The following is a 26,355-nucleotide window of genomic DNA, read 5'->3' on the forward strand; positions in this document are numbered from 1 at the left end:
ACCTAACCTGGCACAGTTTGCTTGTTTCACAGTAGATGCTTAACGAATGAATGAATATGTTATGGGTCAGTCAATCCATAAAACCATTAATAAGCAGCTATGATGCAAAGCCCAATTCCTCTTGATATACTCTGGTCTACCACTGTGTACTGAAAACATTTTTTTAAAGCTATGATTTCATAATTATAGAATTTCATAAAAATATCATCCTGAGAGAGTCAGTAGCCCTAAAGCAAAGCAAGCCTTTTGCTCAGGACATGTTAGGTATCTCTACTTTCCAGATATCTTGTAAGCTGGCAGCATCCTGAAACATTAAATTATTTAGTGGGCAGTCCTAATAAGAACTGCAAGCTCTAAAATAAAAACAAAGAAAAAAATCCTACTTTTGACTCTCAGTGGAAATTGGCATGGGTCATGAAAAGTGTGTACCCACCACGGAAATGGTGTGACAGAAGAAACAAAGCAAGATCATTGAATTGAACTTTCTCAGTATTGGGGCAGGGGGGAGGCTTAACAATTAGCCTGTCATATTAGACTGTTAAAAATACTGCCACTCCTCAACGGGCTACCTCCCTAGGGAAAGATAATACATTCCCCTTTTCTTTGATGTCAAACTTGCACAGTTGACTTATTTGGCATGTAAGCAAATGTGATGTGTACCACTTCCAGCAGAAAGCTTTTAGAACCTTTGTGGACTATGCTGCCACATGGCTTTTTCTCTGTCACAAAGCCAACAATGTTCCAGATAGGAAGGTTCCATTTGCCTGGGTCCCAGAGTGAAGAAGACATCTAGCCAACCCATTATGGTCACATAATCCTAGCAAGAAACAAGTTCTTTAAGGCACTGAGGACATGGAGTTACATGATGTTACCACAGCATGCTTAATCTAAGATGACTAATAAACTAGTGAATATGCTTGAAGACATCTGAGCTAATGCTGGAGAAACATGGTAGGCATAAAAGGAAAACCAGCACCTTGCCGTCCTGGCCACTTCCTCCCAAGGGACAGCCAGAAAGCAGATGCCATCCTTGAGGGGAGAGCTGGACAGACTGGGAATAGACGCACATACAGAGTGGATGTTCAGCCAGTGCCAGGACAGGCCCACAGTCAAGGGCCTGGGCACAATAATAATATGAAAGAAGATGGTATCTTCCTGAAGAGTAGCAGAAAGTAAATACCGTTTACTTTTAATATCATTGCTTCTGCCCTGTCACAATCAACCAATTCCATAGTCCTTTGAAATACATAGCTCTCTACCATATGTCAGAACCTTAAATCACTGCAGTACCATGAAGTCCATCAAATACCAAATGGGTTTTTATTTTACTTACTTATGGGTTAAATAGTAGCTTCAGGTCATGTGTCTCAGAGTCTGCTGAGGCACGGAACAGTCAAGAGTCTGGAAGACCTTACTGCCGACCCCACCCTTCATAAATCAACTGACCTACTCCTCTTACAACCATTTCAAAGAGCTGGCTGCTAATTAGATTTCATTTGTACAAAGCGTTCTGCAACCAAAAATATTTAGAAAAGCACTGCCTCAGATAAAGCCACAAGATCATTTCAGCTATGTGAAATAATTACCATCAAATTCTGTGGTCTCTGTTCTGGTCTGTCCTAATCTCAACCCTCCTTTTCTGAGCATGTGGCACAAGAATCGTTGCTACAGAGATAAATATTCATGTGCATTGCATTTTGCTCACAGGAACTGTATAAACTATATTTAGAACTCTGAATGTTGAGATGTACTGTGTCAACATTGAAATTTAATTACTGTGATGGACTTTAAATCCATGTACCTTCTTGCACTGTGGACTGAATATTACCTCTTGTGTTTGCTCATTCTCCTTTACCCTCCTAGAGGAGAGGGTTGGAATCTGTTTAACCAGAATACCACCTGCCCTTCTCTTCCAAGTGAATGAAATGAGCTCTCAGTTTTATGACTTTTATCTTCATATTATGAAAAAGAAGTATTGTCTTGCTAAACTCCTGGACACTTCCCAATATGCCATGTCTCCCTGCTACTCCCATTATCACTCATTCTGGTAATAAATGAAAATGGTCATTGTTAGGATTTGTAAAGCTCTGTCAAGGTAGCCCATTATTTTAGGTTCAGGTTAAGGCAAGGAATTTAGATTTATATAAGCTAGGTACAGTTTCAAAACTAAAGGCATTTTAATTTTTCTCTCTCTTTCTGCAAGGGACTTTACATTTCTTAATATTACATTAATGTATTTGATTAATGTAATGTAATGTACAGAGAATACATTAATGTATTCTCTGTATTTTATTTACTGTCTTTGTCAAAGTCAATGAATAGGAGTAAAAAGTATTTTCATGATAATACAGGAACTACTGCCTTCTTACTCTTATGTAATAGGTAAGTGGAAGCATTTAAAATGAACCCATCCATGGTGATGTTCCTATTCTTGTATAGGCTTTTGATTTTATTTAAAATGAATGGCATAAACCACAGGTCTGAAAACTAATAGAATTTCTCCATTTACCTGTTGATCCATAACCTTTAGGTCAGAACATACATCAGTTTGCAGTCAGTTGGCTGGGTGGTTGGATGAAGCAATGCTTTAAAACTGAAATTAAAAGATTTCTGTTATACTCCAGCAGACACCAGATATGAAGGCCAGTTTGGGTGCATGATTATTAGGATGATTTTATATTAGTCTTGATAAGTCGTACAAAATAAGCTGTAGGCAGTGGATACAGGCCCCTGAATAAGAAGAGACAGGAAAGGAATGTGTTTGATTAGCTGACACCAATTCACTCTGTGAGATAGAAGTCCAGGGACTAAGTGAACATGATGCAGGAGTCAGGGTCAGGGTGGCATGAGCATAATCACTGATGCTGGCAGACAGGTGCCCAGGAAGGGCTTACTGACCACCCACTTCCTGCAGCTTGTGTGTGCGTACAGAGCTGTAACTGTGGCTTCGAGATGACAGCCTGATATAAATAAGGAGTGGCGTACCATGGGCCCCTCTGGGCTGGCCCCTGGCTGTCTGAGGCAGTATCATGGGGTATGTGCTTGGACACAGTCAGTTCAAATCCCACTTCTGATTTACTGCTTACATGACCCTAGGCAAATTATTTGACCTCTAAATCTATCTCTTCCTCTGTAAACTGGGAGTTGTTGCAAGGATTAAATGGAATAATCCAAGCAAATGTCTAGTCCGATTCCGAGCACATCATGGGCTCTTGATGAATGGGAGTTATAAAGAAACTTGGCCTTCAAGCAGTGAGATTCAGGTCCAGTGAATTATAGTGGGCCAAGAGAAATACCAGGTGGGCAGTAAAGCTTGGAGGCTGGGATTGGCAAGAGACTGGTTCATGGCACCAAAAGGTGAGGAGAGATCCCATGCTCGTAACAGCACGGGCTCCCCACGAGCATGTGCCAGTGAAGGTACACCTGGCTTCCAGGAATGTGCGGAGGACACCAGGAACCCTATGCTCAGCAAGCCTGCAGTGTGCCCACAGTGGCTGGAGGTAGGAAGCACGGGTGGTAGATGCGTAGAACACACTTTGCCTCTTTCCCCTTTTGTACCCATAGGTCCTGTGCTCCTTGCTGGAACAGATCTTAGCCTAGAGCCTATTTCTCTTCTTACTCTTTGTGCCCCTACGCTCATCCTAAAATTAAATGATGGGCCCAGTAAATGCTCAAGAGTCATGAATGCTTTTTTTTAAATGTAGTCTGTCAAAAGAAACAAACTTTAAAGAAATTAAACATTCCACTCTTCTCTTATAAATAAATCTAGATTTATTTTAAATGAAACCATTCCAAATAAAGTATACAATGCTTCCCCACTGGTCTCTCTCCACCCTTAGCACACCCCCTCCAGATTTCGGCTTTTCTACCACTGCAAAATCCAGCATCCACGTGTTACCCAGGATGCGAGGGAGATGCCAGTAAAATTAATTAAGAAATATAGAACGCAAACAAAAAGAAAAGAAGTGGTTAACTGAATTGCACAGCCTATAGTACAAACAGACAAACTGGTACAGTTTTAAGCGAAGCTTAAATTAGCTTGAAAAATGGCAAATTCCCACTAGAAGCAGAAAACTGGGCATTCATACTTAATGAGTTAGAAACCAATTCTTGGTTGAGATTAGCACCCTTCATGCATATAGCTTTTGTCCACACCAAACTTGGGAAGGAGGGGCGTGGTAGGCCTTACTTTCTTTCTGAGGAGTAGTAGGCGGGTTCCAGTTCTATTCTTGTAATCCATTCTGTATACAGTGTCACCTTCCTTTCACTGGGTTAAGAACCCTGCTAACCGAGAGTGTGTTTTAGTCACCTCTGAAACCCATGGCAGCCAAGAGCAGGATCAGCAAGTGGCCTTAGAAAATGTGTTGAGTGTGGCTAAGTTGTACCCACTTGGTACAGCTGTACTCAACATTTTCCTCTGTTCCTACTTCCCACTAACTGGGGTCTGGAGAACTCTGTGCAATCAAGTCCCAAACTTCACTGAGGTTCTGAGCAGCCGCTTAATGTGATCACATTTCATCGACCATTACTTTTCAGTGTCTTTTAATAGGAAAGAATATATCCATTCTGTAAGAGAAATAGGATTAGGATTTTAGGAAGGCTATAAAATAATGCAACAATAAATTCTTCAATACCAAGCTGTCAGATATGTTTCAGTAAATTGCAAATATCAGATTACTTTTTTAATTACTTGAAATTCACACCGGGAATTAGACAAGAACCCTAGGTTTAAGGAGAAAATAGGCTTCCCTTTTCTGTTGCCAGACTCTAGGCACCCACAGGAACCTTCACGGATTCCAGGAACACTGTTACTGCTAATGTATTTTCAATCAGAACTCAAGAGATAAAAAATAACAAACCCTCTGAGGATCCACTCATATTTTTTTTAACTCGTGTTTAAAATTAATAATTTTCTTAGTTATTCAACAGTGAATAATAAAGCTGAGCTCATTTAGTTAGTTTTAACATAGCTTTGTATTTGTTTCTGTGATGCAGGAAGCCAGTATGCAGTAATTGTCGCAGGGTTTCATCCCTACCTGTGTGATCTTGGGCAGGTTATTTAATTGTACTCAGTCTCTGTTTTCTCTGGGAAAAGCAGATGATAATGGTGTTTACCTTGGATAATTATTATGAGGTTTAGTTTGATCATTTGTTTATTATTCAATAAATATGTTTTGGGTGTCTCCCATGAAACAGACATGGAGACTGTCCTTTTTGAACTTATGGTTTAGAAGGGGAAATAGAAATTAATCAAATTATTACACCAATAAATGTCATTACAGGTGGATAAAAATTACAGAAAGAAGATATTTGATGCTATACAAATACGTGACAGGGGATGGTAACTACACTTATTGTGGTGAGCATTTCATAGTGTATATAAGTATTGAATGGCTATGTTACACACATGAAACTAATATAATATGATGTGAACTGTATTTCAATGAAAAATTTTTGGAAAGGAATCCATGAAAGCAGTAGCAGGACTTCACTTAATCTGAGGAGAGGCGAGGGTCAGGGAATTTCTTCTGAAGAAATGCAAATGAGAATTCATAAGAGTTAACTGAATAGGGAGTGAGTGAGTGTGTGTGTGTGTGTGTGTGTGTGAGAAGGATGGGTTGAACATTTCAGGCAAAAAAAAATGTGTTGAAGTTCCCTCAAGAAGCCCTCCGCTGAAACAACTGTTGTTAACCTTCCTTCCAGTTATGTTTACTCTTACTTTCAACAAAACAAGTTTTCTTTTGACCTGGAAATCTGGGTAATTATTTTGATAGTAGGTGTATATATGGGTCTTCGGGTACTGTGCCTGTATTTTAGAGTGCAGGGCCAATGTGTGCAAAGTACATTTGTCCTAGACTCATATTGCCATTCACTCAGAAAACCTTTGCCAGTCATCTCCTCAGTGCCAGGCACTACCCTACCCACTAAGGATGTAAAGAGGAATGAAGCACAGCCTCTGTCTTCAAGGATACTTCCATCCTAGAGTTTAGTGAGGAAAAGAGTTATCAAAGCACATATTTATAATATGCCATATCAGAGCTCTGTGTGTTGGTCAGTAAATTCTGGTGACACAAAAAATAGCCTGGCTGCCTGTGCCTGAGAGAGCCACTGAAGACTCCACAGAAGAGCTGATGTGTGAATTTTAAAGGAAGCCTAGAATGGGCATTCCAGAAGATAATGTGCAAAGACAGCACATCTATATTCCAGGACCTAGAAAAATGCCCAGCACCTAAGTATCTAAACAATAAATACCTGTTCAATTTGCAAAAGCCCCAACAGGAGTTCTACAGCCTATTCTGAATGGTTCATATATGAATGGTTCATAAGAAGCAAATATATTTGTCTACAGAGATGATGAAAGTCCAAATAAAGGAAGATGAAGGGAATGAATCTGAGAGACATTATGAAGTAAAATCCAGCAGTAACATATGGAGGTAAGGGAGAACAAAGTGATGGGTTCATGAGGAAGTGCTTCTGGCCAATGTGACTGCTGACCCCATCAACTGAGATGGGGAAAAATAAATGGGAAAAGGGTTGAGAAAGCATGTGAAGATCAGTTTGGGTCATTTTATGAATGAGGAGCATCATATACACACAGGAGAAAAGTTTAGATGGAGAGAGCCCTGGGCCTCTTGTACAGATTTGGAAATCATAAATGTACTTACTCTCTCCCTCACTCAGGGGTGAGAAGGCATCAGAGAAAACCTTGAAGTCCCTTGAATCTTGCCCTATCACTCTCCACCTTTGTCATCTCATACCTACTACCACTCCTTTCTAGTCATGACCTTCCTAGAAGACCTCATGAACTGGCTCATTTCTTCCTCTGCTCAAATTCCTGCTTTTGCCCAGCCATTGTCCTTGGACAAATTATCCATCATGTGTTGACCTTTTCATGTCAGAAAAGCCAGGATAAGGCAGAAAATCCTGCACCCCTGGTGCACCCGTCTGGGATACAGAGGAGAGGAAGTCATAGCTCACAGCACTTGGAATGGCGGGGGAACAAAGAATCTTACAGAGAAACAAAAGAACATTTTATAAAATGATCTACTTCTAAAGGAACCATTTATTTCCACACAAAGAATACAAAACATTTTGTGTGTGTTTTTCCCTCCCTTTTTTTTTTTAATGGGCATCTACTCAAAGTTGCTAAGTAGCTAAAATTAAAATGATCAACATGGTGTCTTCAAAATCACTCCTTAGGAAATCACTTAAAGCCTCCATTTATTATCCCAATGTAACTTTAGGACAAGAGTGGAAGACTTATTTTTGAAAGAAAATAATCAATGAATCACTTACCAGTTTTCCTACCCTTTGTAGAACAAATTGTAATTAGTATGATGTCTTTGTTGGCAAGTGTTTATCAGAAAAAAATGTAGTATAGAGTAAAGGAAGGTTCTGTGAAGAACTGTGGTGTTTTGCAGAGCTAACTGTGATGCTATCACTGGAATTTTATGTGATCGCATTGTTAATTTTTAATTTGGTCTCCTTAATAGAAAAAAGGTTATTAGCACCTACCTAGAGTCTGAATACCCACATTAGATAAGAAACTCATGGCATGGTGAACATTTGGAAGTAAACATCCATCTAAGATAGAAAAGTGCCCCAGGAGCCTTGAACAGGATCCAATTTTAAGAAATTGAGCTTGGCAGAATAAAAAGACTTTATCAGCCATCTTTCTAAACTACTTCTATATTTTCTTTATTTGGTAAAGAACATACTAAACTCTGTCCAGAGTTTTAGAATCACTGCTCAGACTCTTTATCTGGGACTGGTTGCTGTACTTGCCCAAAAGTTTGTTTTCATTCCAGTTATTAATCACTGAACGCCTATTAGTTGTGATACTTGTTGGAGAGTCATGAGATCGAGGAGATACATGAGACCCAGTCTCTGCTTTCAAGGCACTTACACCTGAGTCTAGTGGAAAACAGGCCTGTAAAGCAAATGGTTTGAGTACAATGTACTATGCATGATGATGTGGTAGGTCGTAGGTACAGCAGTGGCAAAGGAGATAAACTTACTCCTTTGGAATAGGATACCCATTCATCTGTGACTACCTCAAGTTATACTCTGTAATAAATTATTCTTGAATGGTATCATGATATTTTCTTCTCATAAAGGAAAACTTCAATAACAATAGATAAATAGATAGGTGGGGAGATGGATGGACAGAAAGATAGATGATATATAAATAGATGATAATTGACAATAGATCATAGTTAAACAGATGGTAGATACAGATAGATGATATAGATAGATGGTAGATGACAGATAGATAGATAGATATAGATAGATGATATAGATAGATGATGAGATAGATAGATAGATAGATAGATAGATAGATAGATAGATAGATAGATAGATAGATAGATAGATAGATAGATAGATGAAAGAGATGTTCCTTTGGGCCCTTTACCTTTTCTTTGATCATTGAATTAACTATGATTCCACAGAGTTAGCATGAACAAGTATCAAACTACCACTGATCCTTAAATTGATTTATGTGAGTACTCAATAGATATATGAAAGTATGTATGGGTGCATGGCACAAAATATAATACCATCTCTCATCCTGTCTACAGCTCTGAGGAGGTAGTGACACAGGTAGTCAATATCCATCAAGTAAAGTCCTTCTAACAGACTCACAGGTCTCTTATAGGGCACACTTGGCAATTTGGGTTACTCAGAAAACTCTAGGGCAAGAAATACAGTCCTCCAGCAGGGCAGCATTAGGCTCTCCTCTTGAGGGATACTTTGCAAAATCCATACACCATCAGAAGCTATTCTCTTGGCATCCAGATGACAGTGCAAGTGTAAGGAAACGAGCTTCATGCCAGACAGGTGCGAGAACGGGCTTGGTTTAAAGGCCTCCTGGCTCAGAGGAGCCACTATCTCCTGTAACAACCTCATAGACATAGTTTCCAAGACACCCACAAGGGTCCTTCCAATTACAAGAAGTCCGCACGCCCAGGTAAGCCTAGAGCTTGGCTTCCTTTCAGGTGTTTACAGTTCTCCCAACTTAGATGCAATTTATGGACCAGGTGTCATTTTTATCATAAGCTATGTTGGCCTAGTAACATAGTTGATAGGTTATCTTATTAGGTTCCAGGGGAAGAGAGCTAGAAAGTTAACTGAAGATCAAGTCCTCATGCAGAAGGAGAAAGATAGCATTGAATGGTATCTATCAGCTTCAAAAACAAAAGGAGAGACTTTTTAAAAAGAAACTTCAAAATTTTTGAACAGTTTTAGATTTACAGTGTATCTCAAAGATACATAGTTCCCATATACACCATACCGAATTTTTTGTTATTAATATTAGTCATTTTTCATAATTAATGAACCAATATCTACACATCACATTATTATTAACTAAGATCTATATTTTATTCAGATTACCTCTGCTTTTCAAAAAAGAAACTTTTAAATGGTAGTATATTCCATACTTAAAATGTCCAGAACCACTCAGGACATTTTAACTGAGACAGGACTTATTTCAAGTACTTTTAACCCCAAAATGTTCAATAAATATCATTTATGTATGCTTTGGATTTGATTTTTACATTGGATCTGATTTTTACATTGACTGCAGTTAGGTATACAAAAATGTTGTGGATTTTAAATATTTGTGTTTTTCTCATATTTTCTTCTCAAGGATATATATATATATATATATATATATATATATATCCATCTTGAAAACTATGTATATATACATATATATATATCTTGAAAACTGTGTGTGTGTGTGTGTGTGTGTGTGTGTGTGTGTGTGTGTGTGTGTGTATATATATATACATTTCTCTTCCACCTCTTATCCTCCACCCAAAATAATAATGATCCCTGTGGCTTAGGGCAGAGAGGATGTCCTGTACTTGATTACTATGGAAAAGTAGTTCCCAGGTTTAATGACATAATTTGAATCACCTGGGGAAATTTATTTATGGGACTAGTGACTGAGGCTCAGTCCAGGGATGCTGAATTAATGATCTGTGTAGTTCCCTCATCCCCAATTTTTAAGTGTTCCCCAGGTGATTCTAATGCAAAACTGAGGCTGAGAACCACTGCACTGGAAAATCCAGAGTTCATCTCTTTAATTCAGATAAACACATGAAATATGGGCTTTCTTTATTAACATGAGGCCTGGAAGACTCCTGGAAAACGCTTCAAGAACATCCTGCTTTAGCTTCTGTTTCCCCTTTGCCACCCTCACATAATTAATTCTTTCCTTCTTAATAACTTACCCATGCCTCTTTTATTTTACTTATCACATGAAATTATAATTGTTCAATGCCTCTTTCTCTGGTTAAACAGTCGGTCTCTGAGGTAGAGATGTGTCCTGTTTATGTGTGATAGCCTTAGCTTTGACACAATTCCTGACACACAGTTGTTGCTTAGTAAGTGTCCTAGGAAAAGAGGGCAAAAATTTGGGGTTGGAGGGAAGACTAAGTATTGCATAGTATTGAAAAAATTCTTCTTGGACAAACTACAAATTCCACGAAATTCAATATAGGCAAATCTGTACTTGTACTGTAACTGCTACTTATAAGATATATATGGCAGCTACCACATTTCTTATTTAAATAATTTAGCCTAGCATCTCGTTTTAGAAAACAAAGCAACATAGACTGAAGTAGGGATTGCTAAGACGTGAATGACTCATTCTATTAAGCCACAACAAAATTGCAGTAAACACCCACCCAGGATTTCTCCCCTGCATCTCAGGGTGAGAGCAAGATTAATGAGCCAATATCTACACATCACATTATTATTAAATAATAATATTTTTATATAATTATTATTATATATAACTAATGTAATTATTATTAACTAGAGCATTTGTGGTAACTGTTGCTATCACTGGGTTATACACTTGTCTAGTCACCATCTAGGACTCTATTCACAGAATGTATGGGATACTGTTAGTCTCTTGAGACCTGAATTCAATTTTGATTGAACATGTTTATACTTGTGAGCTTATAATTACCCTTGAGTTCATTTTAGGAGATGATTTAAAAGGTTTCTTTCTATACCATCCCCCCTTCTTGCTAACTACTGCTCTCTTTCAGAGAGATTTACTAGCCTAAAAGATTTCTGGGGACATTAATAAAAGGAAAGAAAATCCATAATTTAGTCTGAGTCTGAAAGCATAAAGTGAAGAGATGCTGGGCAATTATCTACTGACTAGTTTTCCTGTTTCATCAGTGTAAGAGGCCTACTCAGAATTTTTGGGAAGTGGGGAAAAGCTCTAATGAAAAATCAGAGGGCCTAAGCATTCCACCTTGACTAATTACTAATTTTGAGCCATCTTTTATTCAGATATTCAATAAATATAAGCTGCTTGTTTACCATGTGCCAGATTCTGGCCATGACCCTGGTAAGTTTTCCTTCCCTTTGTAATGGAAAACTGTACACACACACACACACACACACACACACACCATTTGACTTCACTTTTGCCAGATAAAGCCAAATAGCTCAAAATATAGATTAAGAAAGTTGTATATCTTAAACATCAAAATTTATGTCTTGAGATTTAGACTCACTTTACATTAATTCAGGAGGGGTCTAGCATGGTCTGAGAAGCATGGGAAATGAGCAGAGCTGCTGACATGACTGTTCCCCTTGGCAGTGGATGGTTTCATAGGTTCATAGACTGTTCATCTCTGCAACATGTGAAGAAGTGAGCTGGGCACAGAGCACGAACCCTGGAGCTGGCGCTGCTCCCTGACAGTGTGGGCAGCACCAGGAGGGGAGGGCATCAGGGAGACGTTTACCTTTCTCTTCAGATTTTCAGTGAGCAGAAGGACTCTACTCTGAAATAAATACCCCCAAAATAACATGCCAATATGAAGGAGAGAAAATAGTTTGGTTTTAGACTTGAAAGGGCCAGCCTACATGGCATTTTTAAAGAAATTCAAAAATTGATGTCTTTGGACTTAATGAGCAAATGGCCCTCTGAACAGTTGTTGAAAAGCTAAACTATTCATAAGTAGAGGGCTTCTGTATTTTTACTGTTACGTTATTAATGAAGAAACTGGAACTTAAGGAAATTGAGTGATGGACTCAAATTCACCCTGCTAGTAAGTATAAGAGCTGGGATTGGAGCCCTGGGGTCTGCACTTTTTCTGCTGAGCTATTCCTAAAGTAATGCATTTGCTCATGCCCTTTGCTTTGTTTGGCACATCTCCTCTCCACCAGGTCCTGATTTGAGTCATCCAGGATCAGTTTAAGTGCATACTGTCCACCAAGATGGCAGGTTCTTCATGAACAGGGTGCCAATCAGACCAGGAGGCCAGGTATTCCACACATCCATGCACTTCCACCCTCCCCACAGCATCCCAGGCTTCCAGAAGGATGAGCTGCCCCAGGGAACCAAAGGAATAACTGGAGCCAAGCGGACAAGTAGAAATGTTTTGCAGAATCATTTACGTACAGATTCCGAATGTAAACTGACAGTGAGGCCTTGGGAAAGAAATGTAGATTCTAATCCTATTTCGATCTTTATGGATGAAATAACTCTTTGTATCCACTCCAATGTATTTAATGATAGGAAAAAGCAAAATACCCTTTCAAATCTCCAGTAATCCTTCTACTGCTCTCCTCTACACTGATGATTCAGGTGTGCTTTATAGACAAGCTTGGAGCCTCACTACTCATTCCCACCGTACATGCTTCACAAATTAAAAAATAAATGGAGAGCCTCTGTAAGACTAAGACAAGGATTCTTCTTGCTAAGTGTTTGAGCGAGGACTGATTAGGGCATTTCTTCAAAAGCACCAATGTCTGGCACATACTTCTTCCTATTTCTATATAAAACATAAATCTCTGACAAAAATACATGAAATCTAAGGACATCTAATTCTCACTGCATTTCTGTGTTCTTTATGGAAAGTAAAAACACTTCATGAAATTTATGAGTATTGAAATGTTTATTTTTCTAAAGTAATCTGCCTTTGTTGATATTATTTGCTGCTTTTTTTTTCCTTCATGGTTGTAGGTTCATCGCACTGCTCTTTTTCTTATAGACATTTTTAGGATTGTTAATTTCCGTGAATTTGATTGAAGAAATACCTCTAATACTCCTCTCTTATTTTTCATTAGCTGTTCATACTGAGTCATTTTTTTTATCATTCTCTGATGCATAAAATAATTGAAATGTTTATCTAAGATTTCATGGGTTTCTTTTTCCATTTTTGAGTATGAGCTTATTGTAAAGGAACTATTGTAAACATTTACATATTAAAAATCAAGTATAATTCAGTTCAGAAGGATTGCTTGGCATAGCCAAGAAATTATGATAAAATGCTTTGCTTGATCATTTTATTACTCCATCCTTTTTTTAGTTGTGTGTGTGTGTGTGTGTGTGATGTAAGGAGAGTTGCTTACAAAATATGGAAAAATACATCCATTCTCCACCATATTCTATTATTTTGGGTGATGTACATGAATGAGATTTTTATCATTAATGATCAATTTTCAGAACACACAATTTGGTATCCTATGTGTTGGGTGTATCCTCTGCAGCTAGAAAATTGATCTAGTGGGAAGAGAGAAGTAGGTAGGAATTAAGTCTATTTTAATGCAAAGGTTATTTTAAAGGTACACCAATCTGAAAATGGAATTACTGTCACCTTTCTCAAATGAGGAGTCATATTTCAGCCCTATGCTCATTATTCAATCTAACCCTCTCTAAATACATGTATTCTGCTGGGAGCTGGGTATATAAGGATCTGTAAGAGGACCCCTGCTTGAAGCCTTTAAGGGGCCCATTTCTGAGGATTTCCACCCCACCACCTACCTCACACACACATGCAATGTCCTTTGACACACTCCTAACTAGAAATGACCTGATAGGAACACCTCACCTCTGGGGACACCTTCCTCTTTTCTGTTCCCCAACCCTCCGGCCAGGGTGGGTGCTCAGGAAACATTGATCCAAGTGCTATAGTCTCAGGTGAAGTCAGGAGACTGAAAATTGCCCCCTTTCCTAACCGCAGATGGAACAAGAATGGGCTGCTCCAAATAAGTATGTTCACCCCTTATATGGCAAGGATCTTCGGGGACTGTACTTTGGTGCACAAATCACAGAGAAGCTATTTTCCTTTTTTTTTTTCTCCCCAGTGTTAGTTTTTAAGATGGACACCTTCATGCTATACTTGGTATTATTTTGACCAGACGCTTTTACTTGTACAATTATTCTGAGATATAATAAATTTTAAAAGGCAAAAAAAAAAAGGAGGACCCCTGCTCATTTTCCTGTGCCCACTTCCTCTCAGAAAGTCCTGGGTATAAGTGTATGCCAGTCACTACCCCATCCAGTGTATAAATCTGTTCCACCTCTGTGGCTGTTTCTCTGGGCTGAGAGTGCACTATGGGTCTCCTGAAGATGTCTGTCTGGTGTATTTTAAAACATGTCAAGGTTATTATACAACGCATCAAAGAAACATTTTTTTTGCCAGCTTTCAAGTTATGAATATGGATTGGCTTTAATAATTGGATTAAAATGCTACTTCAGAAGCCATTTATCTAATGTATGTTTCCTAATCCCATTTCACTGAAAAATTTCCTGGAAATGGTCATCTACAAAATGGAGAAAGGGTATTGAGGCCAAGATGCCACCTAAAACGTTTTCCTTTTCAGGACAACTGCATATTAAAATTCACTGTCCATTTTGCTTTTTATATTCTAGAATTCACTGAAATGTAACTGGATAAACAGTAAGGATAAAAAGAAATGAGTAAAGTAATTGGAGGGAAATGTATGGTTACTTTTAATAAACAAAATAATTAAGACTTTGGGTCTTAGTTAAAAGAAATAATTGTGGGATAAAAGTATTTCAATCATTAACTCAAGAATCAATAGGAATTTATTTTTCAGAGTTGGAAAAAAGGAGATTAAAGAGAAATTAAATTAAAGGATAATGAAAGAAAATTTACACATATGGAATTCCTATCATGTGCTAGCATTAAACTCATTTCCAAATACTATGTTTTATTTAATTCTCACAACAACCTAATGAAAGATAATTATTCCCATTTACAAGGCCACTGTACCTCAGAGAGATTTCTTGTCTTTCTTCCCAAGCTTGGAACAACTAGTCAGTGGCCAACTCAGGATTCAACCTAAGTAACACCATAACACCATTTGGAGTCCATGATCTAGAGACTGAATGAGGAAGGAATGGAGTGGAAATAAAGAGATAAGCACAGGCCATGCTGAAAGTGTGACCAGTTGAGGGAGAGATGCGATCACTACCCTGTCCACAGGAGAAAGGGTCAGGGAAGGAGAGCTTTCAAAGCAGTGAGAGTAAGGCTAGCTAGAAGTTGGCAGAGGCAAGCCCAAACGCTGGGTGCCAAATGGGGTGGGGGAACATGTTCTTTCTATCCGGTGAAAGAAGATAGGTAAATGCAGACAAGTTCAGAGGAGGTGGGGAAGACAGGGAGGAAGAAATTTCAGAGCCTTCTAAACAGTCTCTTACCGCTTTGAAAAGTAAGAGGTGCGGTCATCAACGAGAGAGGAAAGATGTAACAGAGCTAGAAGGAAAAAAATCTGACATGTACTCTTGACTGCTAGAAAAACTGCAACATGGGAGTAAAAATGGGTCAAAAATTACAAAATAACGTACTGGTTTGGCATAGGAGTCACCATGAGGTTGTATTGAAGTGAATTAACTACACGGGGTGTTGAGTGTCCATCGGAATGCATTCGTTCAGCCATTTACCTCAAGGAGCATTGGAATGGAGAGATACAATTTCAGGTGACTTAACATGAATGAATAAATGCCAATACTGTTGTAGAATGAAAGAAAGAGAAAGGGAAAACAAGAGAGAAAAAGATTGCAGAAAAAAATGAGAGAGTCCTAACTACAGACACTTGATTAAGGACCACATGGAACAAGCACTTAGCGACCAGCTTACGTTGAAAATTTGATGCTGCCAATGCACCTGAGTTAGGATTGGGAAGTCCTTCAGTGGGGAGGCAGCCCAGGGAGAGAAAAAGAGGGACGCACAGGGGTGTGTGTGTGTGTGTGTGTGTGTGGTGTGTGTGTGTGTGTGTGTACTCCCACAAAGGGCAAGATCATGAGTGAGGAGAGGCCACGAAGGGGGATAGCAGGAGGAAAGGCACAAAAGTACACTTGCAACCTCCTGAACCATTTCGTTTGTAAGTTGTTAGGGTAATAATAATGTAGTATAATAACAGGTTTGTGATTTTAACTTGTAAGGCAAGCAAAGGACATGTGCTTCTTAAAGAATCTTCAAACTGATATCCTAGTAGGAGGGATTTCTTAAAAACAGCCCCCACAGCACCAGCTGTAAAGCAAAAGACTGATACATTTGATTACTCTTACTTATTTTATTAACAAATTAATGCGTTGATTTTTATTTTTAAAAAATTCTTAGCAATTTAATTACTAATTTTAACTGAAAAACTTTCAAAGAAAGAGAGTGAAAAAATAACCCTCAGTGGGAGAAGATATTTGCAAGGCATCCAGATAGGAGTAGCATGAGGGATTGCTGAAAACCATTAAGGAAAGACAACCAACCTATTGGAAGTAACATAAGCCACAACCTGAACAGGCATTTCACAGAAGAAACATGAATAACTGATAAATATGTGAAAACATTTTCAACCTCATTAGTAATCAGGGCAATGCAAATTCAAACGAAAATTAAATACCATTTCACACCCACCAGATTGGCAAAAATTTTAAGGGCTGAAAATACATAGTATTACTAAGCATGAAGAGCAGCAGAAGCCCTTATATGCTATTGCTAGGAGTATAAATTGGCCCCAGTCCCTTGGAAAGCAGTTTGGAATTATCTTGTAGTTGAACATTTGCTTACCTTTCTACCTAGCAATTCTATTCCTAGATAGTTCCCTAGAGAAACACTAGTACAGGTGTGTGAATGTTCAGAGGGGTAATGTTTGCAAAAGGAAAAAGAAAACTGGAGACATCACAAATATCCATTGACAAAAGAATGTATAAAAATCAATTCTTTTGTGTTCATAAATGGATATTACTAAGGTAGTAAAAAAATGAGTGAATGGTCACATGCATTAACAGAGATGAATATCACAAAACACTGAGTGAAAAAGACAAGTCATAGAGGAGTACATATCAAATGTATACAAATTTGAAAAATTCATGAACCAAACAATATGTTGTTCATGGACACATACTTTTATAGTAAAACTGTACTTTAAAAAATGGAGCAATAAATAAAAGACCTAAAATAATGATTACTCCTGCTGGAAAGAGAGGGGATTAGAATGGGGATATGATAATATTCTATTTCCTAAGCTTCGTAGTTTATTATTCTATGGACCTATGAACATACCACCTCTAGTCCTTCATATTTATGAAATATTTCACAATAATAATTAATCTAAATGTGGGTTAAGAGTTAAATGGAAAATGAAAAGTCAAGCACATAGTAGAAAACTTGGTGTTAGTGTAGAAAACATACAAGTTTAGTTCAAATGTATAATCTTTGTGACTTTCACTCTGGACTACAGAAGAATTGGCAGGGCCTTGCAAAGTTACAGTTCTTTGAAAGAATGGGTGAATATTTGAATTATGAGAACAGATCAATTCAGTGTTTCATTTTTAATAAGTAAGAAGTACTTTACTATAATGAATCTGCCCATTTAACTTCTGTATATAGCACAAGCTACTAAAGGTACATACTGTAATAATTCCCAGAATAAGTTCTATAAAACATTAGATGTTAAAAGTTCTGTAATCAAGTGTGTTCAGAAAATACTGGACACTATATCCATTCTTAGAAATTCATAAGTAAGCACCTAATCTGGCTGCTAGATTAGTTTTTTTATTAAAAAATTTAATGAAAAGAACAGTTTGCATAATTTAAATATTCTCTATGAAAGATGGAGATAGAATATAAATGTAATCTCTAGCAAGGTCTAAAAGAATCATGCATAAAATTACATCTCTGACAGTGTCTTCTCCATCTCTTTCTTTAACCCCTTGCCCTCTGCTGACACATCAAATGTTGGAGTTCTTAAAGACCCCTTTCTTATTCCTCTTCTCTCCTTGATCTCTGTTCGTCCTCTGCAATCAATAATCTGATCATTTCAATATCTGTCTATCCAGACCTGACTTGTCCAAATTCAAATTATAAATTCATCTTGGAACTTCACAAGCTGGAGCCCCAGAGGCATCTGAGATTTAGCATATCCAAGACAGACTCTGTTATTTTACACCCTAAAATATCATGGCCTCTGGATATTCTATTTCCATGATGGTGTCATCATCCCACCTAGTTTCCAAAGTAGAAATAAGCTCAGTTTGACTCTTTGCTGCTGCTTCTTGCATTCATTTTTCTATTCTGCTGCAATGTCCCTTAGCTCTCGCCTCTCTTCTCTTTAATCCTTTGTCATATCTTAGTCTCCATCTTCATTATGTCTTAACTAGTTTCTTATCTTGTCATTCCATCACCAAGATTTCCCAAATGCAGTTCATAATGCATATAGGCTTATTATCATAAAAGTCTAATCATGGTATTTCCTAACACACATCTCTACTTCTCCAAACTTAAAAGATACAATCTAAATACACAAACACAGCAAAGAAGACTCTTTTACAGTCCAACATTTCAGTCTACCCACTTTAGCCTCCTGCCACTCCATTATATGTATATACTCTGTGGTGTGGTGATATTAAACTCCCTGTCAACCCCTGAATGTACCACAGTTTTTCTCTGTCTTCCAGCATATACTCATCCCTCTGTCAGGAATGCTCTGTCCCTTGTCATCCAACAAGCAAATTCCTATTCACACTTTCATACCCAGAAATATCACCTTTTTTAGAACACCTTCTCCAACATTCCTGATAAAAGAAAGTCATTTGATTTCTGAATTGCCAAAAATCTATTTGAGCCTCCAGTGTCGCACCTAACACAGTGTACTGTCTCCTCACTTAAACTCAGTCCTCCTTGTAGTCTCCATAACTTGCTGGCACTTGGAAGAAACTCACTAAATGTATGAATTCATGAACAGAAATGTAGATGGCACTTGTCTAATTAAACATTTCTTATTATCAATCTTACTGAACTTAATTTTGGGTGTAAACTTATTCAGTCTTTCTCAAGGTCATGTTGCCAGGATTTGTGCTCACTTCCATCTCTGTTTAATTTTTTTTTTATTAAGCTTATTGAGATTTATTAAAATGAGGCATTTTACTCTCCTAACTGCTAACTAGTAGGGGCTCTTCCCAGGACTTTTCTTTTTCCCTTAACTAACAGTCTTCTAGCTGGGGAATCTCTGGTGATTTCTGCCTTCTGAACTAGTTGTTAATTTACTAAAGAACATCTCCATTGTGATTAAGGCCCAGCGCTATCAGATTACAGTGGAAAAAGATGCCCCCTCTGGGTGAGGGATTACTAAAAGGCACCCCCTTCTCTGGACTGTTGAAGCCAGAACAAAGGCACCAGTCTTGGCAAGCAGAATAAAGGGTGGTTCAAACCCCACATGTCCCCAGCCTCTCTCCTTGGCCCTGTGCCCTTGTGTGGAGGACAAGATGCACAGCCATGACCTTCAGTTCTGATTCTGACTCAGCAGCCCTGTACGTTATATGGTCCTATGACTGTCCCAACCAAGCATAGCATTTACCTAATTATCCTTGGCAGTCAGCCTGCTGCTAGGTGACAATTCCTCTTAAACTACTTCCTTTATAGGAATCTTCAGGTACAGAGATAAGCCAATCAATCAACACAAATGGAAATTTTCATAGGCCAGTGATGGATTACGATTAAGATGTGTTTTTTTCTCCCAAGCTTTAATGCCTGGCTTCATATGAAGTACAATTTCATTAGAAAAAAGCAAGTCCATCCTAAGCCAATGAGGCAGCCCTAAGTACATGAACCTAAGGCTTGAAGATGCTGATATGAACAAAAAAGAAAGTCTCACATAAAATAAATGAGTCAATTGATAATATGGGTGAATGTTTTAACTTCAGTGTTGCTCATGTGAAACCATCATAAGACTGTATATCAATATCTTAATTAAAAAATATAAATATAAATATAAATGAATTAAAATTCCAGTGAATTTAAGAAATAAATAAATAGGGGGGACTGAATGGTATATATTCATTCAGTCAACAAGTACTTAGTGAGCCCCTACTATATGATGATTATTACTCTAGATCCTGGGAAAACAGACATTAACCAACTAAATGAGGCTAATGGAATTTCCAATTGAATGGGAGGAGAAAGACAAAACAAATTTCTACTCTCAGGTGGTGCTAAGTCTTGGGTGAGAGGACTAGGAGTTGGGGCAGAGGGATGCATTTGAGGAGAACTCACTTAGAAGGAACATTTGTCAGACAGAAGATCAAAATCCCTGAACTGGACATGTGTGAGTACCTGCACCTGTGTCTATTTTCTTAATTTTTTGCCTCTTTTCGGTCATTTTTAAGGAGCAATTTTTAAATTTAAACATTAACCCTCTGCATTCCATACATGTCACCAATGTTTTTTTCCTCCACTTTGTTCATATATCTTACCTTTGTGATTATTTTTGCTTGGGCAGAATTTAATCAAAATTGTATACAAACATTGATTGGGGAATAATGGACATATTTGCATTCTCAGTCTTCCCAGTCAGTGACATTGGTAGTCCAGTCCTGAAAGTCCACCACATTTTTATTAAGATTATTCTTTGGTATTTTAAAATATTCCTGGTGTTATTAAGAATTTTAGTATTATTATAGTACATTATATTTTCTACTGGTTCTGGTTATAAGGGAAAACTATTAGTTTTTAAATATATTTTTTTATATTTGACTATTATATCAAATACTCATATTCTGATAGTTTTTATCATCCTTCTACAATTCTTAAAACAATCATTTCATGCTGGTATTAAAACTCCAATTTATCCCATCATTAACATTTCATGTCTTATTCCATTCTCTAAAATTTTAAAAGTATTAAAGGAAAAAGATAACAGCATACACATTTTTCTTGTTCCTGATTTTAATGACACATCCCTTCTAGCATTTTACCATTACTCATGATGCTGGCCCTTGGTTTAAGAGAGGTGTTCTTTATTATGTTGAAATAACACTTTAGTGGTAGATTAAAACAATTTTATTTGGCATGAATATTGAATTTTATCAAATTATGTCTGGGACCTCTTGAAGAAATGATATGGTGTTTCCTTGAATGACTGATACAATGAATTAAAGTAACAGAGGATCCAATAAAAATGTTTCCCAGAGAACACCTCTGCCACAGGCTAGTCCACAAACTACATTGAGGGAGGGGAGAAAATTGTCATATGGTCAAATAACTTGGAGAAATGCTGCATAGCATATACTCTTCTTAAGAGATTCATAAGCTCCTTATCATGTGAAAGATGCTAAGACCAGCAGTCAAGAAAGAAATTCACTGTATGTGTGTGTGTGTGTGTGTGTATGTATGTATAATATGGTATATTTAAAAGCTGCTTAGAGAATGGATCCTAAAAGTTCTCATCACAAGAAAAAGAACTTTTTTTGTATTTTTTGTATCTATATGAGATGATGTTAAACAAACTTAGTGTGGTACATTTTACAATATATGTGAGTCAAGTCTTATGCCATACACTTTAAAAGTATACAGCACTGCATGTGAATCATAGCTCAATAAAACTAAAAAAAAAATCCAGTTAACTTTCTTAAACCCACCATTTCCAAACATTATCTGTTCCCCCTTCCTTCATATAATAACCTGTTACTATCCCACTGACTTAGGATTCAACCTAACACACTTGAGAATTGCCTTATTAATAGCTTTCCTTATATTAAATCAGCCTTGTAGTCCTGGAATAGAACCTGCTTGACCACAGAGTATGGCTGTTGAATTTAGTGCTAAGATCATTTAATTGGGTTTTAACTGAGGGTTTGGGGACTGTTTACTTATAGATGGGGTTCTGCCATCATTTCTCATCCCTGCCCCCTTTTGGCTTTTCCCAGGTGATACTGGATCTGTAATATGAATTGGAAAATGTTCCATATTTTTCTGGGCTCTGGAACAATTTATGCAGCTTGGGAATTATCATAGGATTTTATTTTCTTAATTTAAAATATTTTCTATAAAATAGCCAAAAGGGAGATGAACCCAAACAGAGTTCTAATTGGTTGTCAGTGCACTTATAACTGAATCCCCTGTTAGCTCTATTTTCTTTAAAGATGAGGCTTCAAGCATCTCCATTTTTCCTCGCTGTGAGTAAACATGATTGCCCTTTGCTCCAGAGGGTAAAGGGTTCAGACAGCCTACTCCTTAGAAGCAACGCCTTCCTTGCTCTCGACACCTCAGTTCGCCACAGAGCAGGGTAACATCAAAGTCAGGTCAGGGGAGAAGGAAAACGATAGAATCCTGGGCAGGAGAATCAAACCTTTCTGTGAGCACGCTGTCCCTGATGCTGGGAACAAAGTCCGGTGACAAGAATGGAGGTCTGGAAGGAGGGAGGAAACAGAGTTGGATGAATTGTGGGGCCTAGAATCCTAAGAAGAGGGTCGAACAGTATCGATCTGGTTTTGAAAGCACTTTCTTTGAAGCAGTGTTGGGACAATGCTGAGCATTTATGGTCTATAATGGGAGACATGGGGTGCTCAGGCCACTTCTGAGACCGAATCCTCACCAAGCCGCAGAACCCTTTATTCAGAGAATTGCCATATTACTATAGACAAAATGCTTCACAGATTTTCTAAGGGCATGGGGCATAAAAACACAAAAATGTTTACCTGCTTTCCCTTATAATATAGGATTACTCAACATTAAAAGGCAAAATACTTTAGCTGTACAGGGCCAGGCTCATATCAGGCACCTTGCTGTGGCTGGTGTTTGTTGAATCACTGTATGACAGTATTTGTTAAATAAGTGCTCATGTGTTGTCTTCCCCTATTGTTATGTTCCAAAAGTGTGGAGATAAATTGAACTGAGAGAAATGAATCCTTTTTTCCAGATTCTTAAAATATATATATATATATGTATTAAATAACTCCTTAGGTGCTAAATATGTTTTTTTGTCCTTCATTAGTTGGTGTATTTCTTAGCACTGAAACTTTACATTTTAGCTCCCTTTATTCCATCCAGTACTCTCAAGGTGCAATCATGATCTCAAGTATTTCAACTTATACAAGAGAACTTAATACTCAAAATGATTTTTTTAAATAAGCTAGTAAATTACCAGTATTTTATATTTGTATTTTCACATTTTGGGAGACCTAAAAGTAAAAACAATGTACCTTTGTCTAAAACACAAACTGCAAAAGATATCATTCTTTAACCAAATCTTGAATGTATTTCTTCTGAGATAAAACAAACCACAAAGATTACATACCCCTGAGTTATTTTCCATGATGTGATGAATGTCTAAAAAAGAAACAGGTAAGTCAGAGGATAATGGCTGTCAACAGAGAAGTGGTTCCTCCCCTCCACAGCCCTCCCCTCTTATCAAAGGAGCACATTTGTCTAGTTGAATTGTTGGGAGAAACTAGTTCATCTATTCATCCCCTCGAAGGTCCTTCCAGCAAAGAGTGCCAGACCTGGGCTTAACATGCTTATCAAATACTGCTGCTTCTGTGGGGGTGCACAAAGGAAAAAAATAATAATCAAAAGAAGGTTTCGGTGGTTTGTTGCAGTATGAAATCGGGCTTTGAATGGCTGTAATATGTTAACTAGCACTGAGCTCTTTGAAACTCCTTGATTATCACAAAACTAAAAACCATTCTTTACCCTTGATTAGAGAAAAACCTGACTTTCCTGTTGCATTGCCTTCTTGAAAGAGATAATGGAGGAAAGTGCCGTGGTGAAGAGCTGAGATTGAATCAAAGAATATTGATTTTGTGTCTAACCCGGCTTGCGCTTTCCTTTCTCAGGTCCAACAGCGCACCAGGACACACATAGAGTCTGTTTCCACAATAAAGTCCTGAGACTGGAGAAAATTATTGGGTAGGGAGATGGAAAAACATATCTTCTTTCTCCATAGCAATACTTCAGTGTTTTCCTTTTTTTTAATTAATTAATTTATTTATTTATTTTTACCCATTTCCCCACCAACTATTTGTGTGATTTAAACAAAATGCCAAGATTATGAAGGGACAGCTTGGGTGCTGATAATGGCTCCCTGGGGCTGGGTCCCTATCCACTGCTGCCACCAGCACAGTCACCCCTGCATTCCCTTCTGTTAAAATTATGTGTAGATTTCCTAGAGGTACCACATAGGTGGGTGTCCTAATCTGAGACTACACAGAAGCCACCTTATTTCCCCAGGTTTTAAAGTAACAATGGGATGCAAACAAAGAACAGATGTGAGAGACAACATGAAGAAAGAGACTCAGTTATTAACTGACTCAGTTACTAATGGGCCGTGAAGGATGAGGAAGAGGTCAAAGTCGAAGGTGATGCACATACGCTGGAAAATGATGGTGCCACCATCCAAAGGAAAAAAAATGAAATAAAATAATCCAGGAGCTGGAGCCATCTACAATCTGACATATTCTTTGGCTGCATTAATATCACCATTAATTCCTGGAAATGAAAACAGAAGGAAACAGTTATGAGCACTTAGTTTTTTTTCCTTTTACAATGTGCAAAGCAATAGTTGCAAGCTTGAGGTTTAGAAAGCTGCCTCACCACATTAGAGCACCATCCTGAGTACCTTGGTCCTATTAACAGCATGCGAGTCATGGGGAATTGCTACAACCCCAGTCCAAGGGGAATGGCAATGCTCTCATGGTCAGGGCTGCTCAAAGAAGTGGCAGGTCCAAAGCCACTCAAAAACTGAGAAAGGGCCTTCTGATGAATAAAATGGCACTCCCGAGACTGAACATAATTGCAAGAGCTTTGTGCCAGCAGGAAGAGTGAGGAGGCTTTCCTGTGGTAGGCTAGTATACAAATGTCCCTTTTGGACTCTGTTGACTGTGGAACTGGAGGCCATACCAGTAAGAGGGGTGCATGATGGCAGCCGAAAGCAGGGAGGGAAGTATTGCCTATGTCTGGAAGATGACCTAAAACATTAATTGCCATGAGATTCCATTAAGTATGTGCTTCTGCATCTGGAAGGTCCAGTGACACTTTTAATTTTCTGGGAGTTTGCAGGGAAAATTCAAAGACTAAAATTAATTTAGTTAAATTGATATTTTACCTCATGATTTCAGGGATTTAATAGTCAATAAGCCTCTTAATGTTGATATATCTATTGGGATTCATTTAGTCTCTTTCTTTGGCACACTGTATGTGGCCAACCCTTTGCCATGATCTGTTATTTACAAAACATACAAAGCACATTACAATCCTTATAGATGAAATTGGAGTTCTGGCTGAGCTATGGGTCGGCTGACTAGAAAAAGCTTAAAACCTGATTCTGTCCCAGCTGTAAGATAAGTAAGATCTGGAGATCTAATGTACAGCATGGTGACTATAATTAACGATACTGTATCATATACTTGAAACCTTTCAATAAAGTGGATCTTAAATGTTATCACTATGCACACACACACAGACTGTAATCATGCAAGGGATAGAGATGTTAACTATCCTTATGGTGGCAATCATTTTGCAATATATACGTGTATTTAATCACATCGTATACCTTAAATTTATACATGTTATATGTCATTAATATCTCAATAAAGCTGGTGGTTGGAGTGAGGATACCTGATTTGGAGGTAAACGGCTGCAAGAGTGCATGTGAGACTTACAGAATGGTGAGTGATTTGAGTTGTATCCCAAACATGTGGCATATCTTTAGACATATCAATAATCCTCTCTGTTATATCATCAATAAGAAAATATCAGCAAGCTGTTTTAAATTCCTTGGGGGAAAAAAACTTGGCAATTTCCTACTTTGGAACAACTTGTCTTCAAAAAATTATACAACTAAATTGGACAAATTGAGTGACTACTATGTGCCAGCCATGTTTATTCAAGATGGGACATCTTTGCTGACCAGCATACCTTCACTGTCAAGTTCCCAGTAATTTTTCAAGTCACCTATTTATAAATTGGAACACATTTTCCTATAGAAACAAATTAAAAAATAGTGGTTATACTCTCAAGCCAATCCTCAAAAGCCAATTTAATCCATAATAAAGTGGAACTCAACTTTTAGTAGAATCCTCAAACCTAACTCCCACAGCAGTGATTTTCAACCTTAGCTGCACACATAACCTCCTAATAACCTAGGAAGGCTTTAAAAAAAAAGTTAAGTAAGTACCAATAGCCAGACCATACCTCTAGGACAATAAAATCAGAATCCATTGTCAGTTGCCGTGGTTGGAAATGGAGCTTGAGAAAGGGTGGAGGCACAGGAAAGATGCTGCTAGGCGAGTGGGATCAGGGCTGTGAC

General features: G+C 37.9%; 1 protein-coding gene across 5 annotated transcripts in view; it reads left to right on the forward strand.

Moving 5' to 3' along the window:
- ST6GALNAC3 (ST6 N-acetylgalactosaminide alpha-2,6-sialyltransferase 3) overlaps window positions 1–26,355 on the forward strand; it is a 614,818-nt gene that overhangs the window by 465,491 nt on the left and 122,972 nt on the right. Inside the window, exons 4-5 of one of the 5 annotated variants that reach the window (XM_073234152.1) lie at window positions 5,283–5,359; window positions 6,350–7,131. The exons of 3 other annotated variants lie outside the window; for them this stretch is intronic. In XM_073234152.1, coding sequence (XP_073090253.1) covers window positions 5,283–5,359; window positions 6,350–6,438 — 166 coding nt within the window. In that variant the 3' untranslated portion in view covers window positions 6,439–7,131. Of the gene's footprint in view, window positions 1–5,282; window positions 5,360–6,349; window positions 7,132–26,355 lie in introns of those variants that run through there. One more of the 5 variants, XM_073234151.1, reaches the window with a different exon arrangement.

This window comes from Manis javanica, chromosome 4 (assembly GCF_040802235.1).
Source record: "Manis javanica isolate MJ-LG chromosome 4, MJ_LKY, whole genome shotgun sequence".
NCBI classification, from domain to species: Eukaryota; Metazoa; Chordata; class Mammalia; order Pholidota; family Manidae; genus Manis; species Manis javanica.